Here is a 27512-nt window from a genome sequence, read left to right as displayed (position 1 = left end):
CAACAAGCAAAACGGCGAGAGGGAGTGCGATCTCCTCCATGCCGAAATTGATCTCCAACAAGAAGACCTTAACAGTGGACGCTCTTCTGAACAGAAGAAAGGATCGCTTCTTGACTGAATTAAAAGCTGAGGCGTCGTGGTGCCCGAGGGCTTTAAGATGCCTCCCTACTTCTTCAAGGGCAACGAGAAAGTCAAGACAGACGTCTATTACAAAGTCTTCAGGTACCATGTATTGCCACGGAAAAAGAACACGTTCTCTAGTGGCAACTATGTGTTTACCCAAGACGTCTCTCCAGTATACACATCCAAGCAGGTGCAACATTTCTGCAGGGAGAACATGGCTGCCTTCTGAACTGCAGACTTCTTGCCTCCGTTCTCATCCGATGTGAACCCCGTGGACTTTGCTGTTACGTTTGTCTTGGAGGGCAAGGCGAACAAGACTTCTCACTCGAATTTCAATTCCCTGAAGGCCTTGATTACAGAGAAGTGAAATAACTTGTCCTCGGACTTCATCAAGGCCAGTTGTCCTTCTTATCGTTATTGAAGCCATAATTCAGAATGGAAAAAAAAGTGTACAAAATTGTTGAATTACTAACTTTTGCTTCAAAAGTTTATCATAATAATGGCACAAAATAAAAATATGTAAAAGTGAAAATGGCTTTTAAATTTTTGAGTCCTCACCCTGTAATTAATCAATTCACCTTCGGACATCTTTTACTCCTCTCAAATAATTTAATTTCCTTTTTGTCCATATTTATGGGATCCCTAAAAGCTTCATATGATCATCAACTTCCCCCTCCCCGCACTTTTGATGTATAGGAAATTTTCTCTTTAAAATGCTAAAGGCAAGGTACAATGTGAGCATTTGCTATCTTTGTGAGGGGAAATTTAAATCTTATAGTAGGTATTTTGAATATAATTAGAAATAGGGGTGTAATTCTTGTGTAAAATTTTGCTATGTCTGTAAAAGTTATAACTTGTATAAGGAAATTGTACAATTTACAACTTCTTTCTCTTAAATGCATTATTCAATTAAAACATTGGTCATTCTAATAACCAACTATTAATCAATACAATCCTTTCATTTTGATTAAATAAATTTAAATGGTTATTATGTATTTAGGAGTAATGTAACTGTGAACATTTGAACTTCTTATGTGCTACGGAATGCTTATATTTTAGTAATTCGTATTAAAATAGTTGAAATTCACACTATTAATATTTCGATCATCCATGTACATAATATTCAATTACTGCACTATCCTCATCCCAAGTACTCTAAATCCTTCATTTAAAATTGTTCATCTCATTTTTTGGTTGCAACTTGTACATCTTCTTTATACAAGTTGCAACTTTACGCAACATTTATTTTACCTGACATTTACTTTAATCAACATTTACCATTTGAGGGTAGCACAAATTAGTTTTGTAGCATAGCGGCAAATTCTGAAATTATAAACATACAATTAATTTTGACAGAATAATTTGGAAATACATTATTGGTTATTTCTACCCACCTCTATAGTCTATCCAACGTTCATTCACGTCAATTTCTGGCTCTGGTTCAGGTGTCAATGGAGTTTTGCCACCTTTCTTTTTTTTGGATGGTGTTTTTGGCTCTTCATTTTCCTCTTCTTCTTGTTTTATAGACTTGGCAGGAGTTGGAGGAGCACTCATACTGTCAGTCAAGCCTTTAAGATCCAAAAGACGATAGAATTCCTTTAACATATCATCAATATCCTCTTCACTACAGTCATCCTTCCCTTTCATAATTTGTCGAAAAGAGGACTCTGATATTTTCCCAGTATTATCTTTATCCAAGGATCTATGAATGGTGTCAAAATAAAGTTTTGCTAATAAAATTGAGGATTACAGTGGGAGGAGACAAAAGTTCAAAATTAGTTAGTAAAGTTTTCTAGAATGAGTAATTAAAACACTCCGAAAAATAATTTTGATCAGGAGTTATTTAAAAAATTAAAACTTTAGTAAAAATCAATTAATTTGAAAAACCATTTCCAAAATGGAAGTCAAAAGAAGTAAGGTATCTCCTATTCTTGTGACCACATTGGGATACTCTGAAATTGCTCTGGACTATGGATCTGTCCAGAAACACCAAATGAGGTGCCTCCTATCAATGTCACAAAACATTTGTCATGATACTCGGGGACGATTCATTTTATAGATAAAGAATCCCGCAATATTTGTTTCCTAAGGCATCAATATCGGCGCTAAAGAGTACTTGGAGTCTTCATAATGTTGGTATTGACTTAGTTGAAGTCAAACTATCCCCAGGGCAACTACGCTTGTCAGCAGGTCTTGGCACTTGGACACAAAGCCAAGACAACCCAGACACGGATTATCAACAACTTGGCCAATTTTTGGTCTCGAACAATGTTGCCACCCTCCATCCCTGACCGTAAGCACTTGGACTAGAGAATCTATGATGCCATCGAGAAGAAGGCCTGTGGGACTACATACAAAAGTGTTGAAAACTTGAAAAGGAATGGGTGGATATTTCAGTAGACTTCGTCAAAAATACGTGTAAGGCAGATTGAGACTTTGATTAGAGCCGATAAAGACAATTTCAAATAATTATTCTAAACTTAAATGTGTATAAATAAATGTAAGAAGTTTCAAAGTTTAACGTCTGTACTTTTGGGATACTAGAAAAAGTATATCACGGTTGAAAATTTACAGGATTTGCTTCCCCTCACTTTAATCAGGTAATTATAGGAAAAAGTTACGTGAAAATATCGATCAGAGTCTCTTCATCTGGTTCGGTCTCTTGTTGTTTGGACATGAACGTGAGGAATTCGTTGAAAGATACACTGAACATTGTTGTGTCCACAGAAACTGTTGTGGCCATCTCTTGGGCCTGTTCCTCTAAAAATACAAAAAAGTATATTTAACATTAACATTTTATATTAGTCTTTCATTGAAAATGAAAGTCGGGGATGAATGCCAATTGTTTTTTGACGTATAATTAATTGTAAGAAAAAAGAAGATGTGAGTAATTATATGCCTCATTTAGGAATATCCTTGAAAAATGTCTTACATATAAAGTTGATATATACAATAGTGATGGGACGATTAATCGGAATCAGATTTGGGAAAATAATGTTTAATTTGTGATTCCAATTCTTAATTATTATTGGTATTTAAATGTTTATTATTTTTTTAAGAGATGAAAAAAAATTAAATAATATTTGCTTTTTACTAGAAAATAAAATATTTAAATATTTTTTCAAAAAATTTAATACTTTAAAATTATTTTATTTTTTCAATTTTTTTTCCCAAAAGAATTTTCTTTTCAATTTTTTTTTTCAAAAGATTTTATTTTCCAATTTTTTTCCAAAAAATGTATGTGAATTAATATTACTATGTGAATAACGATGTATTTTTGAAACTTTTCACCAAAAAATTTAATATTTGATTTTTTTCAAAAAATTTTATATTAAAAATTTGACTTTGGTTTTTTTGGACAACTTTGAATTTTTATACCCAAAAATTTTATATTTGAAATTTTTTTCAACAAAATTTTATATTAGAAATTTTTTTCAACAAAATTTTATTTTTTGTGAACACTTGTGGATTTTGAAGAAATTTTAAACATCAAATTGTATATTTGATTTTTTTTTTGCAAAAAATTAAATATTTGAATTTTTGTACAAAAGTTCTAGTTTTTCAAAATTCTTTCAAAAAAATTCCAAAAACCAAGCTTCCCCTAAAATAATCCTGTGGACACCCCTGATAGCAAAATTTTATTATTTAACTATAATTTAAAATATTAAAGAATTTGAATATTTATGCGAATCACATCGGAATCGCCCGTGGTTTGTTTTTTTTGGAATCGTCCTATCACTAATATACAACATTATGAACTAATAAAACATGATATCACATTGTATATATAATATACAACCATAAATTACAAAAAGAAAAAAAACCTCCTAAGCCAAGTCTTTCATAATTATTTATAGCAATGCAGGTTATCTATCATAAGAGCATAAATTTTCATGCGTGCTCAAACTCATAAAGTATGAATGTACCTACTTGGAAAAATATTCATTGTATTTATGTATGTACAATATATTATATTATGTATATACCTGTACAACGGTATCCAAGACATCGAAGGAGCTTTTCAAATTCTTTAAAGTTCAAACATCCATCTCGATCTAGATCAAACAGCATGTACAGGCTTTGCAAATCATCGAATTCATCATCATCAATCTTTAGTTTGTCCTAAAAAAGATAACAAATTTTAGGGTATATATATATATATATTAATAGAGATGTAAAATGGTCGAAAGCCACGCGAGTGTAAATTATACAAAAAGAATTTATTATCGATAGAAGACATATTGGTCATTTTATTATTTATATGAAGAAATGTTGGCTATCACATAGAAATACAAATTTACAGCAACGCTTTTAATAGAATATTACTAAGCAATATTATAACACAGTATCGAATAATCTACTAAGTATATTTTAATATTACAAAATATATATATAATTCATTTAAAAAATGGTGAAGAAGTAATATGATGGTGATAGTCTAGGAGTAATAAGAGATATATAGCAGTTGGTATGATTGATATATTTGACTATCTACCAGATGATTTCGGGCCTTATTTCCTGTTTCTTTTTGTAAGAAAGTTTGCGTGACATAATAAAGGTTATATCTCGATTACAATATTTTTTAGCTTTGGAAAAGAAGAAAAAAGGAAATCTTGATGAAATAATTAATATATATTTATAAAAAGTCATTGAGATCTAATACTATCTGGAGGAGCACATGCTCCAATCACACAACCTCCTGTGATGAAAAACATCAGTTCAGCTGAAAAATCCATGTTGGTCAACTTGTAGAAACTTCCTACAATTATAAAGCTATACCATTTTTTCGCAGTTGTCATTTTATATAAACATCATGGGATTTTTTAAGCAGCTCTTCCATTTTTCGATAATATGTGAAATCCCAAGAAACGTTGGATTGACTGAATTTATACAGTTCAAAATCAAAGAAGAATAAGGCTGAATATAAAACTTATTAATTAATGGTTAATAAATAATATGATTGTATTTTCCCTTTTTGTTCTTGAACAGTAAAGTTCGAACTGATACACATAGTATAAAAAAGGAAAAGGCAGCAAATATGTCATGCACTTAAATATCTTCGAGGCAAAACACTCATAAGATTAGGGAAGATTAATAAACGGCCCAGCGTTACCTCGCTAACACAAAAATATCCTAAGTATTTTTGTGTTAGCTGTTGATTCCTTTGTTTTCCTTGATACACCAAAAGGACAGGAAAACAATTTCTTGCTGATCCCTGGTCGTTTATATAATATTCAATGTATATTTATTATAAGAATACAAAAGTGAGATACGTCATTCCTTTTTTCTCAAAAGTTGTATATTGATAAAAGGAACTCTTGCAAATAAATGAAATTTTCCAACATTTACATTTATTACTATTTTTGGGTATTTTTAAGGTTCGAAGCTGTTTTAAGCCCTCAATGTTGAAGATAGGGATAATTATATTAATATAAAATAGATGATTTTTATTCAGAGGCTCCTAGATTCAAGACGAATAGATTCAAAAAGTTTAAAAGTATTGCATTGGATAGCTAAAAATGTGATCTTTAATATTTTTTTTAAAAAGAGCCTCTCCAAAAGCACTCTATATCGTTGTCAATTTGAGATAAGGCCACGACATCATTTCAAGGACAAAACTCATTTTTGAATTGATCTCATAATGAAAGTGTATAAGTATTCGTATGCCCCAGGTAGAATACATAGAAACAAAGTGAGAGAAGAAGAAAAGAGATAGAAACAAAGAGAGAGAAAGAAAAAAAGAATTTGCTCGGAAGACTCCTTTGAATGTACGGTTTTTTAAATCCCTCACTCACTACGGGTATGCTACGAGTCATCTTGTGTTCATGAAGCTTGAAATAACTTATTTATACAGTTTGAGACATGGGGCTTGATTTTATAATAAATTGCATAATATATATTTTTTCTTTTTCTCCTTTTTATTTTTCTCTCTCTTTGTTTTTATCTCTTCTTAATATGCTGTTCTTGTGCATAAGAAAAGTGAGATTTGGTAGGATAGTGTAATTTTCAAGAATATAAACTTTTTAAGGACACAATTATTTTTTACAATAAATTCATAAAACAGCATTTATACTACATATTGATTCGTTGTATTTTATTATTATTCTAGAGTCGTCAAAATATATCCATGACTGTAATTGTATCTGTAAACTTAAACAGAAGCGTCAAAAACTAGCCTTACAGCTCTTTCTACGAACTGAGAATAACAAGGAAATTATTAAACTGTAAAGGTTCATTTACAGCTTTTTTAATATCTTCAACCTACCATTATTGCAAAATGGGGGAACAGAAATACTTGATTTTGACGAATAAATCATATTTAAAAAAACTATTGTACTGTAAGTTTATTTAATCAGGAACTTTAAATTTTCTATGTGGACTCATATATTATCCTTCCAGTTAAAACTTTTTCCAACATATATTTTCTAACTGTGGAATCACTATCAGCCAAATCAGTTATTAATATATTTTCAGGATTTTCTTCTATGAACTTTTTGGACAATCGGAATGAGATCCTTGTATAAATATTTCAATAAAGTTATCGCATTTTGTAAATGCATTATACTTTCACTATATGTTGGATTAAATTTTATCTTAAACCACATCCAAGCATAGAAGTTTAAAATAGTTCTTACAATTTTCAAAAGTTTATTAGCTGGACTTGACTCAGATATGTCAAATCTTACTCTATTTGCTTTAGTAACCTACCTTGCTTCATGTAATTTTCCAGATGACTTGTGGAGTATATAAGAATTTGAGGAAGTCTTTCCAGATTGAATAGCTAAATCGATTACATAAAGGTATTGCTGATCTGAACTTAAATTTTTCTGTAAATCAATAGAAATTAAAATTTGTTTTCCTTGAATGGGATTGAATCCAACTATTGGTCTTTTTGATACATCATTGTAGATGGCCTTTCCCATTGGTCCCTTATAAGTTCCTGGTCCTTTCTATGGTCCATGTAAGTATTTCAATATTTATCTGAAGGGTAATTCGTTCATATGTCGAAGGCATATGAACAAGGTTGTGCGTTTATCGGTTTAAGAACCAATTGAACCGGAACTGACAAAGTCGAACTGAGACTGCAATATATTGCTTATCGGTCTCGGTTCTTGGGCTTCTGTTCTTATATATAATATAAAAAGAAAATACAATATACTAAATAATTAACTTTAATAGATAAGTCAATTTTTTGAGTTGTTTTTTTGTGCAATTGCAGCGTTTTACAATGTGTTTTTTACGTCGCTAGGGTGATACAGTTGTATCTGAGTTTCAAATTGATAAGGGCTTCTTATGGATCTGGAAGAGTGGGTTTAAGCACCAGACGATGGAAATAAAAGAGGGAAAGTGTGATGTAGATTATGGATCCAGGTCCGCTTCTAAGCTTGTCGGGGCCCTACAATATGATAACTATAATATTTCTTAAGCCAGGGGTTCCCAAACTTTAATATACCAAGGACCCCCTACACTAATTCATTTTTAGCTGAGGCCCCTTAATACGACTGAAAACATCCTTAATTCTCCATCTTCCTGCATCCCCTCCCCTAGCCTCCCCTCACGGCCACACATAGAAAACCATTGTTTTAAGTAATCTTAGTTTTTAAGGCCCTTGCTGGAACTTAAGGCACTATGCACTCTGCGTATAAGGTAGCTACGGCCCTGTGTGTATCTAATATAATATTGCGGGCCGGAATTTTCTAGTAACACCCCTTTTTTATGTGCCTGTTACCAAACTGAGCATTTATAAAAAAGAACCGAGACCAAAGACTGGAACTGAGATCAATAAAGCCGAACCTAGACCGAAACAATTGAAATTAAAGAACCGAGACTTGGACCGATAGAACTGTTGAACCTGAACCGGGCACAAGTTTGCATATGAACCATTGTACTGGTCTTCCAATCGAGAGCTCCAATCTTCGAATGATTCTCGACAAAGTGCCAACGTTTTTATTGCAATCATCACATACAACTGCAATTAACGACTAAAAGCTTTCATGTTCTTCTATTACTGAAAGTATTTCTCTTGATTGATATTCAGCTTTTCACTTTTCGGTGAAACATGGTCGATGTATATATGGTCTGGCTCTTAATAGGTAGACTGTCAAGACTTACATTAAAATAATAAAATTAAGCAATTATTTATTGATTTCGAACTTTGATCTTTTTTAACTTTTGAGAAGAATTATAATGCAACAAATTATGTCAGTCTACCTTGAATAATAACGACATATTCTTCTTTTTCAGTAGATAATACATTTTTTTAGTCTTTGAACAGCTCCCGTTTCTTTTTAACACACATCTATATATTTAATTACATTTGTTGAATCAATCCTTGAATAGAAGCCGATACATTAAATTTGTATGAAACTGACTTAGGAGATTTCACATGAATTTTTCTTACTCTCTCTCTTTCTCGTCTAATTTTTTGTCTATCGAGGGGTGTTTTTCGGTGTAAGCAAATTTATGTCTTTCAGCAAAGATTACCCAGTACAATAAAGGTAAAGAAATATTCAAGTGCACGCACCGCATGTTATTTTCTTTTATGTTTAGCCATTTTTTGGGGGGAAAGCATATCAATATTTTCGAAAGATTTTACAATTTTAGAAAATGTTTCTTTTTACCTTCATTGTACTGGGTAATCTTGATACTTGGATGATAAAAGGTATAATTCAAAAAGGGTTATATTTTAGTTTAATATCTTTTTCGGCATTCAATAGTGTTTTTTATCTATAATTTTTGTCCAAAAGCTACACAAAATCATCAAAAAGGCATTTGGAAAAACTTCAAGGCCGATGAGACAGGATATACTTAGATCCTTCAAAATAATTTTCGAGCACCTTTGCATTGAAAAAAATGCAGAAACATTTCAAAATTCAAAAAAGTATATTTTTGAATAGGTCTAAATTGATACCCCAAAATGTTTATATTGGACGTTTTATTATTTTTTGGCAATCATACACAAATACAAATGTATAGCTATGCTTAATATAAAATATTACTATACAATAGTATATTACAGTATCGAATAATAAACTATATAGGATTTATATTCTTACAAAAAGAAAATATACATATATAAGTAATTCATTTTAAAAATTGTGAAGAGATAGAAATGGATTCCGTCTGACTTTTTTATTCCAAAAAATGTGAACATGATTTATATAACCCCAAATTTCTGGTATTGTGGCCTAACTAGTGTTTTTTGAAAAATTATTTTCCCCCAACATCTACATGATTAAGTATATTATTCGCTTTTCACAATTTAAATAGATGAAAATATATTAGAATGTAGTTTATAGCTACATGTTTAAAGGCTCAAAAAATATTTTGATTATGATTGTATATTATTCTGAATAGAAGAAAATGCCTTGCGAGTCCAGAAAAAAGAATGACAAAAGTAGGCCCATTTCTTTGAAAGTCTAATAAACTCCTCATTTGTTATTACAATGACATAAATCATAATTTTGTCATGAAGAAACGATATAGAACTTCATAATAAAAAAAAGCATCTTAAAAAAATATTATTTTAAAAGTTGTTTATGGTGTGTTGCTTGAAAAAATATTTTTGTGTAGGTATTAAGGTATCAAGGCTCATTGATAGTTCATTAACATATATTCAATATTGCTCTCCTTAAAAAAGAAAAACAGAGACTTTGGGCTCTAAGGATATTTTCATGTTTAAATCAGAATCACAAAATCTCAGTCCTCTAAGTTGAATTGCAGTCCTACATTTATAAAATGTAAGTTCATTAGGATTTGGACCACTTTAACATATCTTAGCATATTATCATATTTACCAAGTTCACTCTCACGATATATTCAATTTTGTCGGCTTTTTTCTTCGTAGTTCTTTTAACATGAGGCTCTTCGTTTCGAGGTCTTCCAGTATGTATAACATCATTTAAATTAGAAGTGGATTTTGTTAGCTGAAAGGAATTATATAGAGATAATATATATTAATACGTTAATAAATCTCATAAAAAGGAAGGTTACTTGTATAGAAATGGCTATGCATACAAAAAATGTAATATAATTTATTATATTTGGTTCAGTCGAGTCTTAGAATCAGTCTAATCAGTACTTGGGACAAATCCTTAAGACTGTCAGTCATTTGGACTCACGAAGGGTGTCCACAGGGGAAAGCTGTAGCACCCCCCCCCAAAAAAAATAAAATAATAATGGAATTTTTGCCTGTTTCTAGAATTTTTTTTTCCTAAAAATTAAATTTTTCAAATTTTTTATGACAAAAAATTTAATTTTCCGAGAAATAAATATAGATTTTTGAAAATTTTCACAAAAATTTAATGTTTACAATTTTTTAAGAAATAACTGTTGATTTTTTGAAATTTTTTTCAAAAAATTTAATATTGAAAATGATCAAATTGATTTTTTTTTCAAAAAGCTTAATTTTTAATTTCCAAAAAATGTAATTTTTGTGTGTAACTATAGATTTTTGATTTTTTTTTCCAAACAAAAAAATAAGAAAAAGTGTAATTTTCTGTGAATACCTATGGATTTTTGAAATTTTTTTAATAAATTTTTTATTTTTATTTTTGAAATTTTTTTAATAAATTTTTTTTTTTTGAAATTTTTTTCAAAACAATTCCAACAACCAAGCCCTCCCCAAGATATAACCATGTACACTCCCCTGAAGTCTGTATTATAATTGATTTAAAAAAGAAGAAATTAGTTTGAATGACGTCATCAAGGACCCAACTTTTTACATTTTTATGTCAGATTTTCCAAAATTAACTGGACCAGAGTGAGTGTGAACTGGAGAGGAGTGGAGTCTTCAGTCCTAAATAAGGACTTACACAACCCTACTTAATATGAAATATCATTTAATTGTGGCTCGTCAATACAAAAGCAAGCTAGAATGATTTTCTCAAAATTGAAAGTGGATATCATTTGTATTTTTTGGCAACAAATCCTCAATTTCAATGAACATTTTATATCTATTTAACCATTGGATTCGTTGCAAATTGAACTTAAACTAACTCAAGTTGATTTTCAAAATAAAATAATTAGCAAATGATATATTTTATTGGAAACCCAATATTCGAGCAAACTGTTGGAGCCAAATCAAATTAAGGCTCCAACATAAGAAGCTACTAAAGTCAATCCTCAGAAGTTTTAGATTTTCTAACCCGAACTCTTCATTGATTCTGTTCATTTTGGTTTTATAACTATTTTTTTAAATTTTATATAGTAACAATTATGGATGTGTTTGAATTAATGATGTTTTTATTATTATTATTATTGATGTGCTTCATTGATTTAAAATTTTAAATAATAAGGGAATAATCATAAAGGGCACTAAACCATAGATAAAATGCTTCGGCATTGAATATTTTCCCGCAAATATGAATAATAGCACTGTCTCAAGGACAATAGAAATACAAGGTTAGACTTTCATGTAATAGGGCATGTTAAAACTTTAAATTTGATTTAGCATACCAAACTGCTCGACAAGATAGACAGATTTTGACAGAACACGCCATCACGTATCTATTGCTTGATGTATCGTACCGACTGCTAGGAAAGAAAGACAGATTTTGGCAAAACTCGTAGCCACCTATACACTATGACGTAAATATTAAAAAGCGTGATGGAAGTCACATATCAGTCGTACACGCATTATGGTATAACATTTTATTTATCTTAGCCTTGCCCTGTCTAATGATTTTCTCTTCTTTTGTCTTGATTTTTGTTTAAGATTGTGTTTATGTTGACGCAACGCATATGCTAGTACATCTATTTATTAGTTCTTGAATGGACAAAATGTTGAAAGAAAATGTACTGACTAAAGACGGATTTTCTCCCCATTTACATTAATGGGTTTTATTTCTTTTTACTGCAGAGGTTATCCCATTCTCTTTTGACGTTATTGTATTTAACATGGATTTAGTTTAACTCAAAATGATTTATAAGGCACCCTTTTAACAAAAAAAAACAAAAAAACCGGATTTACTAAGGGAAAGCAAAAGCAATCATAAAACGTCTTTGATTTTTATATTTCAAGTTGCAACTATTTTGTTCTATGTAACATTACCTAATGATCAGTGATCCTGCTAAACCCATCACTCCAACTATGTTAATGTGTCCTCATAATTTTCGAATAAACAATGTTTTTGATTTTTTTTTTTAAATCGGTCAAAGTTAAAGATTATAAATTTTTGAGTTTTTGGTTAGGGATTGATAATTTTTATTATTATTTAAATTTGCTGTGTCCTACTTAGTTTGGATCGGTCCTGGAACTGATTTTTTAACCAGTCACAGTAAACCCCTTTCAGTCTTACTTTTTATTGGTCCGATCATTTTTACCATTCAACGGTCCTAAGGACCGATTGATTGGTTCTTTGGACCTACCGGCCTAGCTATCTTTTTATTTTTTTTTCCTCTGAGCTAGGATTGAAAAATATAAAAATGAAAAAAATTTATGAAGATTAACTAAAACGTGTAATCGTAGGTTCTAGTCCCACACCTCCTACTTTAAGCTTAAGGCATCTTGTCCTTAGAAAGTTTTAATGATGAAATTTCAATAACTAAAATGACGTAGTTAGTCCTTTTCCTTTTGACCACACACCCATTTTTATAAACGTTCCGCCTCATTTGCATAAAAACCACAAATAGTCTATACGCGCCTATAGCATAAATTTAGTAAAAAAATCCATCATTTTTTCAATAGATGGATTTATTAATGAGATATAATGAATGAGTGGTGTAAGTGCAATCGGTTTACACTCAATTTAAATCCATTAAAAATAATGGATATCTGGTGTGAAACCCCGAGATCTCTTGTATGTACCCTAATGGACTTGAGGGGATTGGCCCGGGATGTTTTCTTTAACTCCTTCGGATCCAGTTTTCCCTTTTTGAGGGAGCCCGTCTTTCTCTCTAACGTTTTGGACTTCTTGACGGCTTAGACGGGTGTCCTGGAGACTCCTAACTCCTTGGAGTGCGCGAATGGAAATTTGTCGATGATATTCAAGTGTCATTTTTTCGACTTGTACATAAGCCTGAGAGCTCATGTATGTTTTGTTTTGTAACTATTGATTATGATTTAATATATATTAAAATATGAATTAATTTCAAGCACTCAAGGTTCATAATTTATTGAATTAGTAAGTGTTCAGATTTCAATGGACCATACAGTGCTTGCCTGGTATTGCTTTTGTATATCACTAACACATTTAAACAAATATTTTTGTTTGTAAGATCACGTGAGCAATATTTGTACACGTATGGCATGGCGGCAGCGAATTCTTATTTGTCTGCTAGGGGGGTCAATTATACTTGAGTACAACGGCATAACTAAGTAACTACACAGCCTACCTCCGTGAATTAAGGCTTTTAATGAGTTAAAAATGTAAAATGATAAAAAATTATTTAGTCATATTATCTATAGTATCATAAAAAGGGACATCTGGAATAAGGAAAAAGGATAACTCCGCGACCATGTATTTCCCAAGCTAATGGGTAACGTTTAGTTACTTTGTTTTAAAGCTTTAGAATACACTATAGGGATTTTATACACAAATGCATACAAACGTTTATGAAAAGGGAGGGGTATCATAGAAAAAAATAAATTATTTCAAGAAAAGAAGGCAATTCGTATCAGAACAAGTACAAAGTACAAGTTTCAACCTGCAAATTAGAAGAAGAATTTTCACTTCTTAGAATGAAGATAATGCAATAATTGAATACTCCATACATGATTGAAGTATGAATGGTAATTTTTTGACTATTTTAATACAAATATAAGTATTCTATGGCAAAATTATAAAGTTCAAATGTCCACAGTTGTAGTATTTTAAGTATTAATAATCCTTTCATTTTAATAGAAAAAATGAAATGATAGTATCAATTAATAATTGGTAAGCAGAATTATCAATGTTGTATTTAATTAATGGATTTTAAGTTAAAACATATCCAATTTTCTTATACAAGTTGCAACTTGTACAGAACATATATATATATATATCATTAACATAGGGTATAGCAAACGTACCAAGGCAAGTTTCAGTTCCTTTGATGATATTACATAGTTATAATCAAATGGTTATGCCGTTCTCCTTAATAGTAGTGATGAAACAGTAATGCATAATTTATAAGGGAAGTAATTATTCATTTCAGTCAGGGCTTACATATAAACATGTACTATGCCTATGTATATATACACAATGAGTATATATTTATACATATGCACATCAGAATATTCATTGTAATGATATACAAAAAATAATATCATGTATAAGGTAAACTTATACGGAGGTTTAAAGACTAGAAACCCAAAATGAATATTGGATTGATAAACAATTGATAAGTGTACAGTCTGCAAGGTAAAATTGTGGACTTGACTTAAGCAATCAATGAGGATTACTTAAGGATGAATATTTGAAAATATTAGGTTGCATTATTTAATGTAGTGACTATTCCGGTTGATAAACACTGAGAAAAAAACTTTCAAAAATCAACAGTTGTCACCATAGAAGTTAAAAGGCATTCCACGCCCAAGTGAGTGTCGAGGAAATCATGAGGATCGTAAGGGGATCCCAGAGTCTTGTTTACAAGATTAAAATAGTGGTGGCTTCAAGTCAGAGCCTTGAGAGGTACCCTGGCAGTGGTATACGCCGAAAAATCAGGATCATAGAGGATGTGGACACTGCCAAGTCGATGAATCAGCATGCCAAGGATCTTAATGTTAGTGATTGGACTGTGAAGAGATGTGTAAAGGATTTGGGGAAGGCTTCTTATGTACGACGCCATTGGCAACTGCTTTAAATAGTACCCAAGGCTAACCAGGTCAAAAGAGGTGGAAATTGTTTACTTGGATAAAGCATTATGGGTAAACAGGCCACCCTCCTTGGCTATGTCATTTATGATGTGGGCGAGAAGAGAGCCTGTCCTACCCCTTACCAAAATTTGGATAGATTCAGGACCTCTATCGAGTACTAGTGGGTAAGCATGTCCGAGGTTTTCATCAAGAAGTGCTGTGGCGCTTTTTGACCACATTGTAGGGCATGGTAGCAGCCAAAGAAAATCATTCTGAAGAATAGAAAGATATATTAATAAAGAAGTCTGTGATAAAGCCTCGATTTTGTGCTCCTTTTCATTCTTGCAAAAGTTTGCCCTATTTCTTCGTTATCAAATATGTACATGTAATTGAATTGAAGAATGCTTATTAATCTGTAATTAATCATCTAAGTTATAACTAAATATGTTTTTCTATTTTTTTAGTAAAAATCCCCAATTAAGCCTTTCATATTTTGTACTAACACATTTAAATTGGTACAATACTAAATTGATATTAGAAACGGTTGTTGCAATCCCATTATGTTATGAAAAGTTGTTTCAATCGTCGAAATTTTTAGGTATAGATTGTCCTTTAAAAACAATGAAAGTAAGCATGAAAACGGTTCTTAATAATGTCTTCAAATTTCTGAGCTGGCCCCCTCCCACTACCTCGAACAAAAATCTTGTGGACGTTAAAGTAAGTTTCCTAAATACATATACTAATTTTGATACAAAATAGATTTCGTGACAACACTATTATATAACTTAAAATTTGGTATATACGTCAAAATTGTATATTTTGTTTGGTTTTTCTTTCATTGAACATTATCGAAAATTCGATTTTTCAAAATTTCCTTTTACAGGTCCTAATAGAAGTATTGGACATATTGTCATTCTTTTGTTTTTAATCTAGTTAGTTTAATTTGATTAGCTCTAACTTCACGTAAAATTACTCTCCTTATACACCAACTTTTGTTTTTATTCTTAATCCGTTCAGTTTCACCAAGAGAAGAGGGACAAAGAGAACAAACGTTAAGTCATTGTTTGAGGTCGGTAATCGTGCTAAGGTAACAATAAAAGTAACAAAATATGTCAAAAGCACTGTCCATAACGTCTGCAAGCGACTGAAGGTGGATAAGGGGCTTTCCAATTCCTCGTGTGATTCACACAAAGCTAAAAAGAATACTACCAATTCCTGACTGCGCTCAAGAGGTCCATCAAAGCAAATCCTGGCATCCCTGGACTGCTCTTACTCAGAATTGGTAATCAGTAGGAGGATGGCGTCCAGACCATTAAGAATGGCTACAAAGAAGGTGAAGGACATCAGGTTGGAAAGAGGCAAGAAACTCAGCCTAATTTATAAATCTAATCCAGACATTATTAAGATATTAGTGACGAGTCAAACTTCACCTTGGACTTCAACCCAAAGAATGACTGCTTGCTGGCAAAGGATATAACTAATGTTCTTTCTGTGATATTTGTGTTTGGATTCATCAATATTGATAGGAATGTCATGTTGGCTTACATTTTTGATAACAGTCTTATATTGATTTCCTTAGTGTACTTGGACTTTCTTTAGAATGTTGGCATGCCATGCCTTGAAGCTCCAGATACAAGGTTCATGTGGATTTAAGACTAATATCCTAGTCATCTTTCCAAAACTGGCATGCATTACCTTGACAGCCAGTTCCACATCGTTATCAAAGCTGATAAGTGGCATTTCAACTGCCCTGACCTTGAAACATATGATTTTTAGCCTTTATGGCACAGTTGGTGATCAATACCAAGGGTAATTATAGTGAATGATACCAGACCTAATTACAATAAATTTTGTCTTAAAATACCATCTAAATGGTTTGACAGGGAAATTTTCCTCAATCAAGAAGCAAAACCAAAACCTTAATAACTTTTTATTAGAAAATTATAATGAAAAATGTGAATGAAATTTTTTTAGCTATCAATCTTGGTAAGAATTATTTAATATGGCCCCCTCCAGCCTCTATCACACCCTCCAAACAAAGTTGGAACTTGCCACAGGTTGCAACAATATAATTGGTGGACATGTTGCCCAATTACTTCTTGATGCTGGCCTTGAGTAACTGCACATTTCTATGTGATATCTTCTCAACCTTGCTCTATAAGACTCTCCACACACAGAAGTCGAGGGGATTGAAATCAGGACTGGAAGAGGGCTCGAAGGTCTTGTTCCTGAAGTTACATAATTACTATTTGCAAAAGTTCTGTGTCTTCAAGGCTGTGCCGTCTTGGGTATACGTATAATTTTTTCTCAGGATAGTTAACCTTCAGCCAGGGAAAGAGTTTCCCCCTCAGGACCTAATAGTAGGTATCAGCACATTTTTGGCCCGTATGTTTTGTCATGAAAGTGCTCTGGAATTCTTCGAGTGATGCTGCTATAAATCTGTTGTGTCTGTGGTTCAAAACCTGGACGACTGTGAATACCTTCCCAGTCGACAGATGACACTTCAAGTAATTAATTATTTTTTGCATCTCTCAAGCCTCAAGGCCTTCATTGTATCGTTAAGGAGATGTCTTGGGGTCCCAACAAAGCTCTTAAGGCTTAGTTCATAATGAACTGCCCTCCTGATGGTGAACTCTTCAGCGAAGCGGTGCATTGATTCTGTCGAATTTTCCAAGAGCTTAGACCCCAGAGACTGGAGAATCTTTTCATCTCTCTTCAAACCATTTCCTGTACATCCTGCTTTCCTTTTGACTCCTTTTCCATTCTCCTCGGCCACCCTGATCTTCAAGACTGTCCACACGGTCAATCAGACAATGTTCAGTAACAAAACAACAGTTTAAAGGCTAACCTTAGCATAAAATTTAGGCATACATTAATAAAATATACATAGATTTATTAATACCTAAATTTTGTTAATCTAAAAACACCTAGAAACTATTATAATTCTTGTTTTTCTACTTCACATAAAGTGCTAATTTATATTAATAATTAATTATTATCTAGTAGGTCGTACTATAAAATATACTTCCTAACTATTTTTATAGTAATAAGCAAACACAATGAATAAAATACGTCGTATTTGCTTTAGTAATATATATAAAAGCCCTTGAATTGTATGTTGGAAAGGCATACATAACAAAAAAAATAAGAGTTATAAGTTAGACTCATGTCGTACATAATTTGTAGTTCCGTTTTCAAATAGCCTTATAAAGTATTCTAATAGAGGCAATTCCTATTCATGTGACAATGGAATAAAATTTATACTAAAATTTGACTAACAATGAAGTTATCTTTTTTTATAAGCAAACACTTTTTGTTCAGCTGTGATTTTGTTTTATATACTGAGTGGTCCATTGAAATCTGAACACCTACTAATTCTATCATTGTTGAAGGTTGAGTGACTTAAATTAATTCTTATTTCGATATATTAAAGCAAAAACAATTAGTTACAAAACAAAAGGTCTCTAGCTTACGTACAAGAAGATAAAATGACACTTAAACGTGGTCGACACATTTCCATTAGCAGACTCCGAGTAATTGGGCGTCTCCAGAACAAGCATTTACGCCGTCAGCAAGTCCAAATGTCGGAGAGGAAGAAGTGCTCTTCAAAAAGGCCAAAATGTATCTGGAGGAGTAAAAAAAATTGCCAGGCCTATCCCCTCAAGTCCATGATGGCCCATACAAGAGATTTCGGGATTTCATTCCAAACTGTCCAGAAAGCTATCAAAAATGAGGATGAAAATAGCCTTGTGAGGGTCTACAAGGAATTTTGGACACCAACAATGAAAGAACCCCAACTCCTCCGTTACAAGATTCTTTTGAACTCTTTTACGACACTTTTGGCCCCGTACATCCCTGATGGCAACCTACTTGACTACAACTTTTGGATACATGTCAAGGGGAAGGTTTCCAGTGTCTTTCATCCAACATCGAAGATCTCAAAGCCACTGTCAGCTAGCACTGGGACGCCATGACAGAGCACTACTTTCACAGCGGGTTCCAGGTCTTCCGTCATCTGGAGAGCTCAGACACACATCTATTTATAGTATTAATTTTTTTTAAATTCTATTATTAATTAATTAATTATATCTTGTTGAAGTTTAAAATTCAAAGTGTTAGACTTTAATGGACCACTCGAGAATATGACTATATATATGTGGTATTTGCAATTTTTAAGAAACTTTTTTTCCTTTTTTATAGGGCTTTTTAGACTTTGATTCAAAGAAATAAAACTATTATAAAATATATTAGATAACTTTGCTGTTTGCACATATATGTACACTGTATATAACATGTATTTAGAATATTAATTTTTACAAGTAATAGCAATAAATGAATTACGTAGGACTATAAAGTCTATTAAACAAAACAAAAAAATATTGTTTTCAAGGACTTTGTTTGTATTATTGTCACGTTACACAAACAATACTTTTTATGTCTGTAGTTAAGTGGGAACATGTTGAAAATATCTTATTTCTTTCAATCTACATTTTTTTTTTTTTTTGCAATACTTCTCTGTATGGTGCTGAAATATCAAATTTAATAATATTTACAATTATTTATTTATATTGATTAGGATTTATTCGTATATTTAGACATATTTAGCTTAAAATTTGTTCTTATGTTTCTACTTTCGATTTTTTTTTTTTCAATCTTTGGACTGAGGCGTACAACGGTAGTTATAATTTTGTAGCTATTATTTGATGTAGGTCATGCGTTATATAAAAACTTACACTTAAAGGAATGCTTAGACCTCACCTTTTGATTGGATTTTTTTTAAAATGAAGTTGCTTTGTATACTAAAAGTGATTTGCAATTATTTATAATTATAAATATTGGATGTATCTTCAAAGACGGCAAAGTGGAATCCAAAAGAATTATCGTGCTGGAAATGCTCGTGCGTCAGAAGACACCAACAGAGATTGCCAAGAAGATAAAGTCAACTGAACGGCCGTATATGAATTAAAATTGGTTTGAAATCCAAGAAACAGTTCAAAAAATGCCTTAGCAAGGTCGGAAACGAATAGTAAGAACAAGAGCTATGATTATGCCTGTCAAAATCCTTGCTATAAATACACTGAGGACTATTCGGGGAATAGCCCAGAAAATGAATTTTAGCGAGTTTACACTCTAAATGATCATTAAAGATGAAAGAGAAGATGTGGTCTAGAGCCAACCTTCTTTTGAATATGCACAAAAAGGGTGCCCCCCTCAGTTCTTAATCTTTTGAATTATTCCCTTTTATGCAAAGGTCGAAATAGATTACAGAAACAAGGCTCACGGGTAAGTGAGATCTTTGGAGTCCGCCGACAAGGCCAAATGGGCTGAGTTGTTAGAAGAATACAGCCAAAAAAATTGTCCAGCCTTCATTAAGAGGGTGGAGGCCTTTATTGAGGCTGAGGGGTATAATACACACAATCTCATCTAAAAAAGAAGCGTAATCATTTAATTCCCGAAATTTACATATACTAATCAATATTTAAATGTTAAATGTTTTTACAATAAGAATAATAAGTTATTTATAGTGTTTCTGCACCAAATTTATTTTGGTAAGATCATTTTAAAATAAGGATTATTTTTTTCGATGTCTCATATCATTAATAACTTAAAAACTAAAAACCTAAGAACTCAACCTCTCCTCCCTCAATGACTCAAAAAGATTCAAAACACAAGTAATAATATATATGATTAAATAAATATCTAATTATAATGAGTAACACAGTAGTAAGAAGGAAGCGTGATAATTTAAAAAAAACTACAGAGTTCGGTTTATTTTAATATTTAACCATGGGAAAGTTATATATTGAACCAAGTTGCTGAAGTGACTACAGAGTAACTAAGTCCAAAAGTATCGAAACTGGGCCCGGAAACATAATAAAACCTCCTTTTCAAATGTTTCTTAAGGATGATTCACTAATAAAACTTTGGACTCAAGCCAGACTTTGACAAAATTAGGAACCTTCAAAATATTCTGCCTTTTGTGAAATCCATTTTTTATTGTCTGTTTATAAACTTGAATCTCAGGATACAAACAAATTTCAAAGTAAAAATCCTAACATAGTCAGAAAAAGATGCAAGAGCACTATTGTATTTGTGGGATTTAGTATCAAAGTCGATTTTAAATTTTCGATTCAAATTTGGTAAGGGATTTAACAATTAAAATTACTTTTGCGCTTAAGAATTTAGGATTTTTTCATTTTAGGTGCAAAAATGTGTTATTTTAAAAGATATCAATTCTTCAAAATATGTAAAAAAAAAAATAATATTAGCATGCTTTTGACATTCTGGAATCAGAATGTGATGATGATCACCGCCGTCACCATAAATGCCTCTTAATAGAAGTAAAATATTGTGATAAACATTTATTAAAATATGTTATCAATTTATTTGTGTGGAGAATTTAGTCTTGACAATGGTAACATTTCAATATGGTGATAAACAATTTAGTAATCATATTGTCCAATGGCAGAAAGATCTTGCAAATAGTAAGGAACTCGAGAGTAAGACTTAAAGATCTAGGATGTGGAGTAATTAATAGTCCGTACGGAGTTTACAGCACGAGTTCATTATCATAAATGGAATTACAATCAGCGATTGCTTGAAATGATACATTTGTTTGTCAAGGACACTAAAGAACTCGAATCAATAATATATTCCTCATAATGGGAGACGAAGAGGAATTGACAGAAGGAGAAATCACTCTGATTTTTCATTAACGAGATGTGGATAGAGGATGAACTCTGACTGATGTTATTGATAATTTTTAATGAGTACTGAGTAATGTTCCACTAAGTTAGAAGTCATTGTCACAGACCTTGATCCTAAAAGTCATCACTATAATAAGACGTGTGATTCTCTTCATGAAAAGATGATATCCTTGAACATCAAGTTTTAGGCTTGAGGGGTGTGTCTTGGAGATCCAAATGAAAATATATAGATTCAAAGGAGGAATGGGTTGATTCAAGTCCATATACCAGGAGATCCATCGAATTAGTCAATAAGTTAGAGGACCAAACTGCCGAGATATTTATTTACACTTTACACACTATCTACAGATACATTATTCAAGCTTCTATCTTTTCTCCTCGTTTTTATTTCTTGCTTCTACTCAGATTTCTTAATGTAGTTCTCCTCGACAGCCTTCCCTTCCATATTGTTTTAGTATTTATAGCATATATTAATATAACTATTTTAAGCATCTTAATTACAAAAAGAATGAAATAATAAAATAATTGATAAAACATTTATATCACGTAATTATTATAATTGTTCAACTGTTTATCATTAGTTTTTGGTTATTTTTTACCCAGTTTACTAACTGCGCTATAAAAAGGATGTTTACTAACTGTTTTTAATACTTATTTATTAAAAAAAGGCATAAAAAAGGCTTTGGACAAACATTTGTATGCTTATTATATGTGTTGTATATAGATTTTCTACGCCTCACAATAATGAGCATGAAAGCATCTTCTGAAAATACTAATAAATAACATACGAAGATACTATATTTTATCACGTTCTTTTTAATGCCATATCTTCTAATACCACAGTCTTAGATTTAATGGTCAAATAATCATTTTTCTTCTCCCATTGTTGAGCAGATAAAAAAATATATTTTTTCAAACATAGATGGAGATGAAGAAAACAATATTTAGTATATATCATATAAAATACATATGTTTTTACCATTGATATAATAACATTTCTCCGGAAATTTTTCACAAATCTTTTGAACATGTGAAAAGGAGGTTTTTTTAAATAATTTTTATGGGCTTTAGTTGACAAAAATATATGTCAAACATACATGACATCATACAAAAATGAAGAGGGAATACAAACATAAAAATCATAAAAAACATTCTAGTTTAAAATTCTCCCCACAATCATAGCCTACCATCCCATTCGTATTTCTTTGGAACATTAAAGACGGAAAAACAATTTTTATAAAAAATATGCAAACATTGAAATAGCTAAAAACAAACATGTAATGGTTAAAATTACTTTCTAATATCAAAAATACACATATAACCGAGTAACATACACAACTAAAAAACTAGATTTAAAGAACGTTCATATAATAATAATAAAAGACCCAAAAGGCGTTGCTCATCTCATTGATTACCTTCCTAATTTTCACAAATCGCAGTTCAATTCCAGAAGTAATTAGAATTACTATCAATATTTCATATTTATCATTTGAACATAATGCATTATGTAAAATCATTAAACCTACAAATGAGTATATATTACTTTTGCCACAAGACGAATATTTTTTGTAACGATTACTCTTTCAAAATTGTCGAAACTTTTCGATTCAAAAAATTCAACTAAAACTCAAATTGGATCATAATAATTTTATAACAAAAAGATAATTAGACAACTATTTCCCCAAATCAAAATAACTAGCAGTAGTACTCCACATTACCCCGAGTTATTAAGCGTTGACTCACAGACAAATGTTGCTTTATTAATACTGAAAATAACTCCCAAGAAATTTTTAGTGTTACTCTACGTTTTGTGTATGCAGAAATTATACGTAGTTATTTCAAAATGAGATATTATCTCTTCAAGAGTGAAATAATAATCATAACAGCTTGAGACAATGAACAATCATTGTTCAAGTTGACAGTAGCAACAAAACCAGCCAGCAAAAAAATGTTTCGGATTTACAACCCAACATATAACTTCTAGTCTTTTTCTTTTCTACCTGAACATGAGGGGCAGAAGGTGCACACATTGGTTGGTAAGGCTCATGTAAAGTTACTTTCATCATTTTTTTATTTTATACAATGTACTTCTCTTTTTTTTTTTTTTTTTGCTTTTTAAAATGGGAATTAACTACATACACACGTGTTGTTAAAAATAAGTCTCGACTCATAGAGTATAGCGTTGTATAAAATATGAGTTGACTGAAACGCATGTTAGATTACTTACACAACTCCCATTGTGTTTTCTTTACACAATATGTAAGGTATACTGTATAAGTTTACCCACACGCCATACTTTCCCTTTCTATCTCAACAAAATTGGAGACGGCAACAATGGAAAGTTGAAATTCATTCATAATGGTTGATCTCTAGAGATTTAAAATGTAATTTGATAAAAATTATGTCAGAAATACATTTAAACTAAAACAGATTTGAAAATTTAAAATAACCTTTTTTTAAAGCTATAAATAAAGTCCACGTGATCACTATTTGTACTAAATATTTTTTTGTTCGCTAATAGCCCTGAATATTACCCTATATTCTATAACTAACATAACTACCTCCATAATCTCAGCCTTTTAGCTAAATAAACAGGTTTCATTCTGCAAATGAGAAAAAAGTTGTATACAACATAATGAAAAATGGCATATTGACTTCATCTGCGATATCATAAAAGCGAAACCTTGCGCCGAAGAAATGATTTCTCAAAGACCATGAACCTATTTGAGCTAACAGGTGTATTTGACCATTTTGTTTTAAAGCTTTAATTCCAAGGATAAATTATGAAACACCAGTAGTTGTTGTTGATTATAGAAAGGACAAGGTTTTATTGTAGCGAAAGAAATATGCTCAAGGCTAACTGAAGCGTTTTGTAGCTTTATTTATAGCGTTGTCCCTAAGATATCTAACATGCAATCCCTAAGTATACATTTTTATGCACTAGGTAATACTTTGTTTTTCTTTCCTTTTTGATATTTGAGTCTTTAATAACACAAAAGTTTGACATACTAATAATTTACTTCTAGAAGAATGATAATTCAAAGTTCATAAGTTACAACTAATATCTTAAATTTCATATAAGTATTATTAAATAGTAACACTAAATGAACAAAGGATTATTTTCAGAATACTAAGCAAGGATAGGCTTGAAATGATAAATAGTTTCCCCAGCTTATTAATCGAGTTCTAAAGTGAACATCTTTCACCAAAATTACAAAAAGAAAGACTTTTCAAGCAACAGGAAGATGCAGCGGTTTTGGAGTGAGAAGTGGTAAAGAAAACTATTCTCTTTGTCTTTGATGCTGTCTTGGACAATAGCTGATCAAAGGGAAAGTTAATTTATCCGTAAGAAGCATCAAGCACTACCCAGTCCCTACACATTTCCTAGTGAAATTAAAATTCGGAGAAGTTATAATAAAAGAACTCATTTGGGTGCCCATAAAAAATAAAATTACCCAAAATATAGATCCAACAAATATTAAGATCAACATACGGTATATTAGAAGATCGTAAATTTAAAACTCAGTTATAGATTACATCAGGATGCAATTTCTGTTACAACCCCTATAAAGAGGGTCTTGAAAAGATCAAATTTTTATGGGTTACATGTGAGGAGGAATTTGCCTCCAAAAAGCAAGGTACTTTACTTTGTACTCCTAAATTCAATGACATATATTACAAAGAAACTCCCTAAGAATGAGCCGATCAGATTACAAAACTTTAGAGCCATTTTAATAGATACAACATCAAGATACGTGCTTTTAGTATCAAAAATACCAAGACTTTATGGGCAGTTATGAGATTTTGCCTCTGAGATTGTGAGGTTCATACCCTCAGAATCAGTATGTCATTTGAAAAATTTAATATTGTGATTATTTTTAGAAAACATTATTTTCCTTTGTGAAGATTTTATTACTGTATTTTAATTAGAACTATTTACGTTTTCATTATATTTGTATCCATTTTTTAAACATTTATATGAATGTTTTTCCATAAAAGTTATGGATTATGTTATTTATTATTACTTTTTTTTTAATATTGCTATGCAAATAGTACATACTTTTTTTTTCATTTTCTAAAATTGAGATAAAACAAGAGCAAGGAAGAACTGCTCTATCTCTGGAGGTCTAACTTTAAAATAAAATGTTCATTTATATTTTTATAATGTAATTCCTCTAGTTATTTATTTAACTATTAATTGAGAAAATCTAAATTGTACTTTTATGTAATAGTTAATTATAAAGATAACATCTCCTTCTCATTCTCCAAAACGAACTCTTTCACTACATCAACTATGACTAAAAGTCCTCGCCAGACAATCATTTTCCAAGAGCTTATACGTATAATGTTTTAACAAGCCTACAAGGCTTAATTAAATGCTCAAATTGGACAAAAATGGTGTAAACATGGAACAAGAAAGCTTTGAGTTATTTTTAGTCTCACAAGACTCGTCTTTTAATTTTCAAATCACTGACGTATATATAATATACCAATCGAAAGAATTGTAAATATTTATCATGTCGTTACCTTTAATGTATCACGCAACCTTTCATTCAAAAAGAACGAGGGGGAAAGGCCCAAGATCATCTGGTAGATAGCCAAATAAGTGAATCACACCAACTGCTAATTATCCCCTGAGTACTCCCAGAAGATAATTACTCCTATTAATATTAATACCCTACATGATATTTATTCGTTACTTTATATAATATTTCTTTGTAGTATTTTATTAAAAGCGTAGCTATAAATTTGTAATTCTATATGATAGCCAAAATTTATTCATAGAAATAATAAAATGACTAATATACATACAACGACTGCGAGGGATCAGCAGAAAATTATACTACAGTCCTTTTTGAAATGGAGAATAAGTAATGTATAAATTATTACTTCGTTTATAAATCAAAAAGAATAGATTATGAAATATCCATGAAGTGAGATGAGTTATTCGAAAGTTGAAAACAAAATACATAGGGTATTTTAATGTTTAGGGATTCAATAGTTTAAAGTTTATCCATCCCCTGACTTTTCCATTAGTTTAAGTAATTTCATGAATCACTTTAAAAATTGTTCAAAAGAAATATAGCCAGAAGTGTACTGCGTATATATTCTTAAATGTCTGCAACTTGTACTCACCAATCAATGTTAAAAGTGTTGAACTGTCAGACATAGAAAGTAATGCGCACATTTTCTAATGGATATACACCCCATTACTAAATACACATAATATTTGATAGCATGGAGAAAATACAAGCAAAATTACATACTAGACTATAAATATGAAAGTTCTAAGGAATAATTCATCACTAATAATATATTTAATATGAAATATAAATAATTATGAATAACTTAGTTCATAAAATAACACAGGGTTGATCTACATAGTCAAGTTCTGCAAGGGACATATCACATATGGAATAAAAGTTGTGTCAAGTACTATTTTTGTACGATTGGTTAACTAAATGTCCTCTCAAAACCTCCCATTTAAATTTTAATCTTGAAAAATTGGAAAAAAAATATGTACCACTAGATAAGATCAATTTTGTATTTTAACTCCTATTTCCTATCATTCAATTAATGAATATATTAATGTCCACATTAGAAATAAATATTATTTAAATATTAAATTAGAGTACCAATTATATTCTTCAGGTAGGGCCTTTTAAAGATATAAATTAAATGAATCTTTGAAGAATAAATGTTCATAACATTTTTGGGTTTTCTTTCTCTATTGTTCCTTAACGTTTCGTTTCCATCATGGCGTTGCTTTTGGTTATTTAAGAAATCTGTGACGTCAGGATATACTTTGTTGCAAATAAACCTATCTTGAAAATAATAGAACTCTGTCTAACTGAAATATTATACCAAAATATTTAGTAAGTTTAAAATTAAAACAAAAGAAATTC

At 31.0% G+C, this 27512-nt stretch overlaps 1 protein-coding gene across 7 annotated transcripts in view; it reads right to left on the bottom strand.

Moving 5' to 3' along the window:
* LOC121116688 (uncharacterized) overlaps nucleotides 1-27512 on the bottom strand; it is a 57061-nt gene that overhangs the window by 2788 nt on the left and 26761 nt on the right. For 5 of the 7 annotated variants that reach the window (XM_040710974.2, XM_040710976.2, XM_040710977.2 and 2 more), the window contains 5 exons: nucleotides 9921-10049; nucleotides 4110-4245; nucleotides 2745-2883; nucleotides 1518-1825; nucleotides 1375-1446 (listed from right to left, as the gene is read on the bottom strand). In XM_040710974.2, coding sequence (XP_040566908.1) covers nucleotides 1421-1446; nucleotides 1518-1825; nucleotides 2745-2883; nucleotides 4110-4245; nucleotides 9921-10049 — 738 coding nt within the window. In that variant the 3' untranslated portion in view covers nucleotides 1375-1420. The remainder of the gene's footprint in view (nucleotides 1-1374; nucleotides 1447-1517; nucleotides 1826-2744; nucleotides 2884-4109; nucleotides 4246-9920; nucleotides 10050-27512) is intronic. The other 2 variants (XM_071887787.1, XM_040710975.2) reach the window with 1 other exon arrangement.

This window comes from Lepeophtheirus salmonis, chromosome 4 (genome assembly GCF_016086655.4).
Source record: "Lepeophtheirus salmonis chromosome 4, UVic_Lsal_1.4, whole genome shotgun sequence".
Lineage (NCBI taxonomy): Eukaryota > Metazoa > Arthropoda > Copepoda > Siphonostomatoida > Caligidae > Lepeophtheirus > Lepeophtheirus salmonis.
This window is presented reverse-complemented; position numbering and strand designations above follow the sequence as displayed.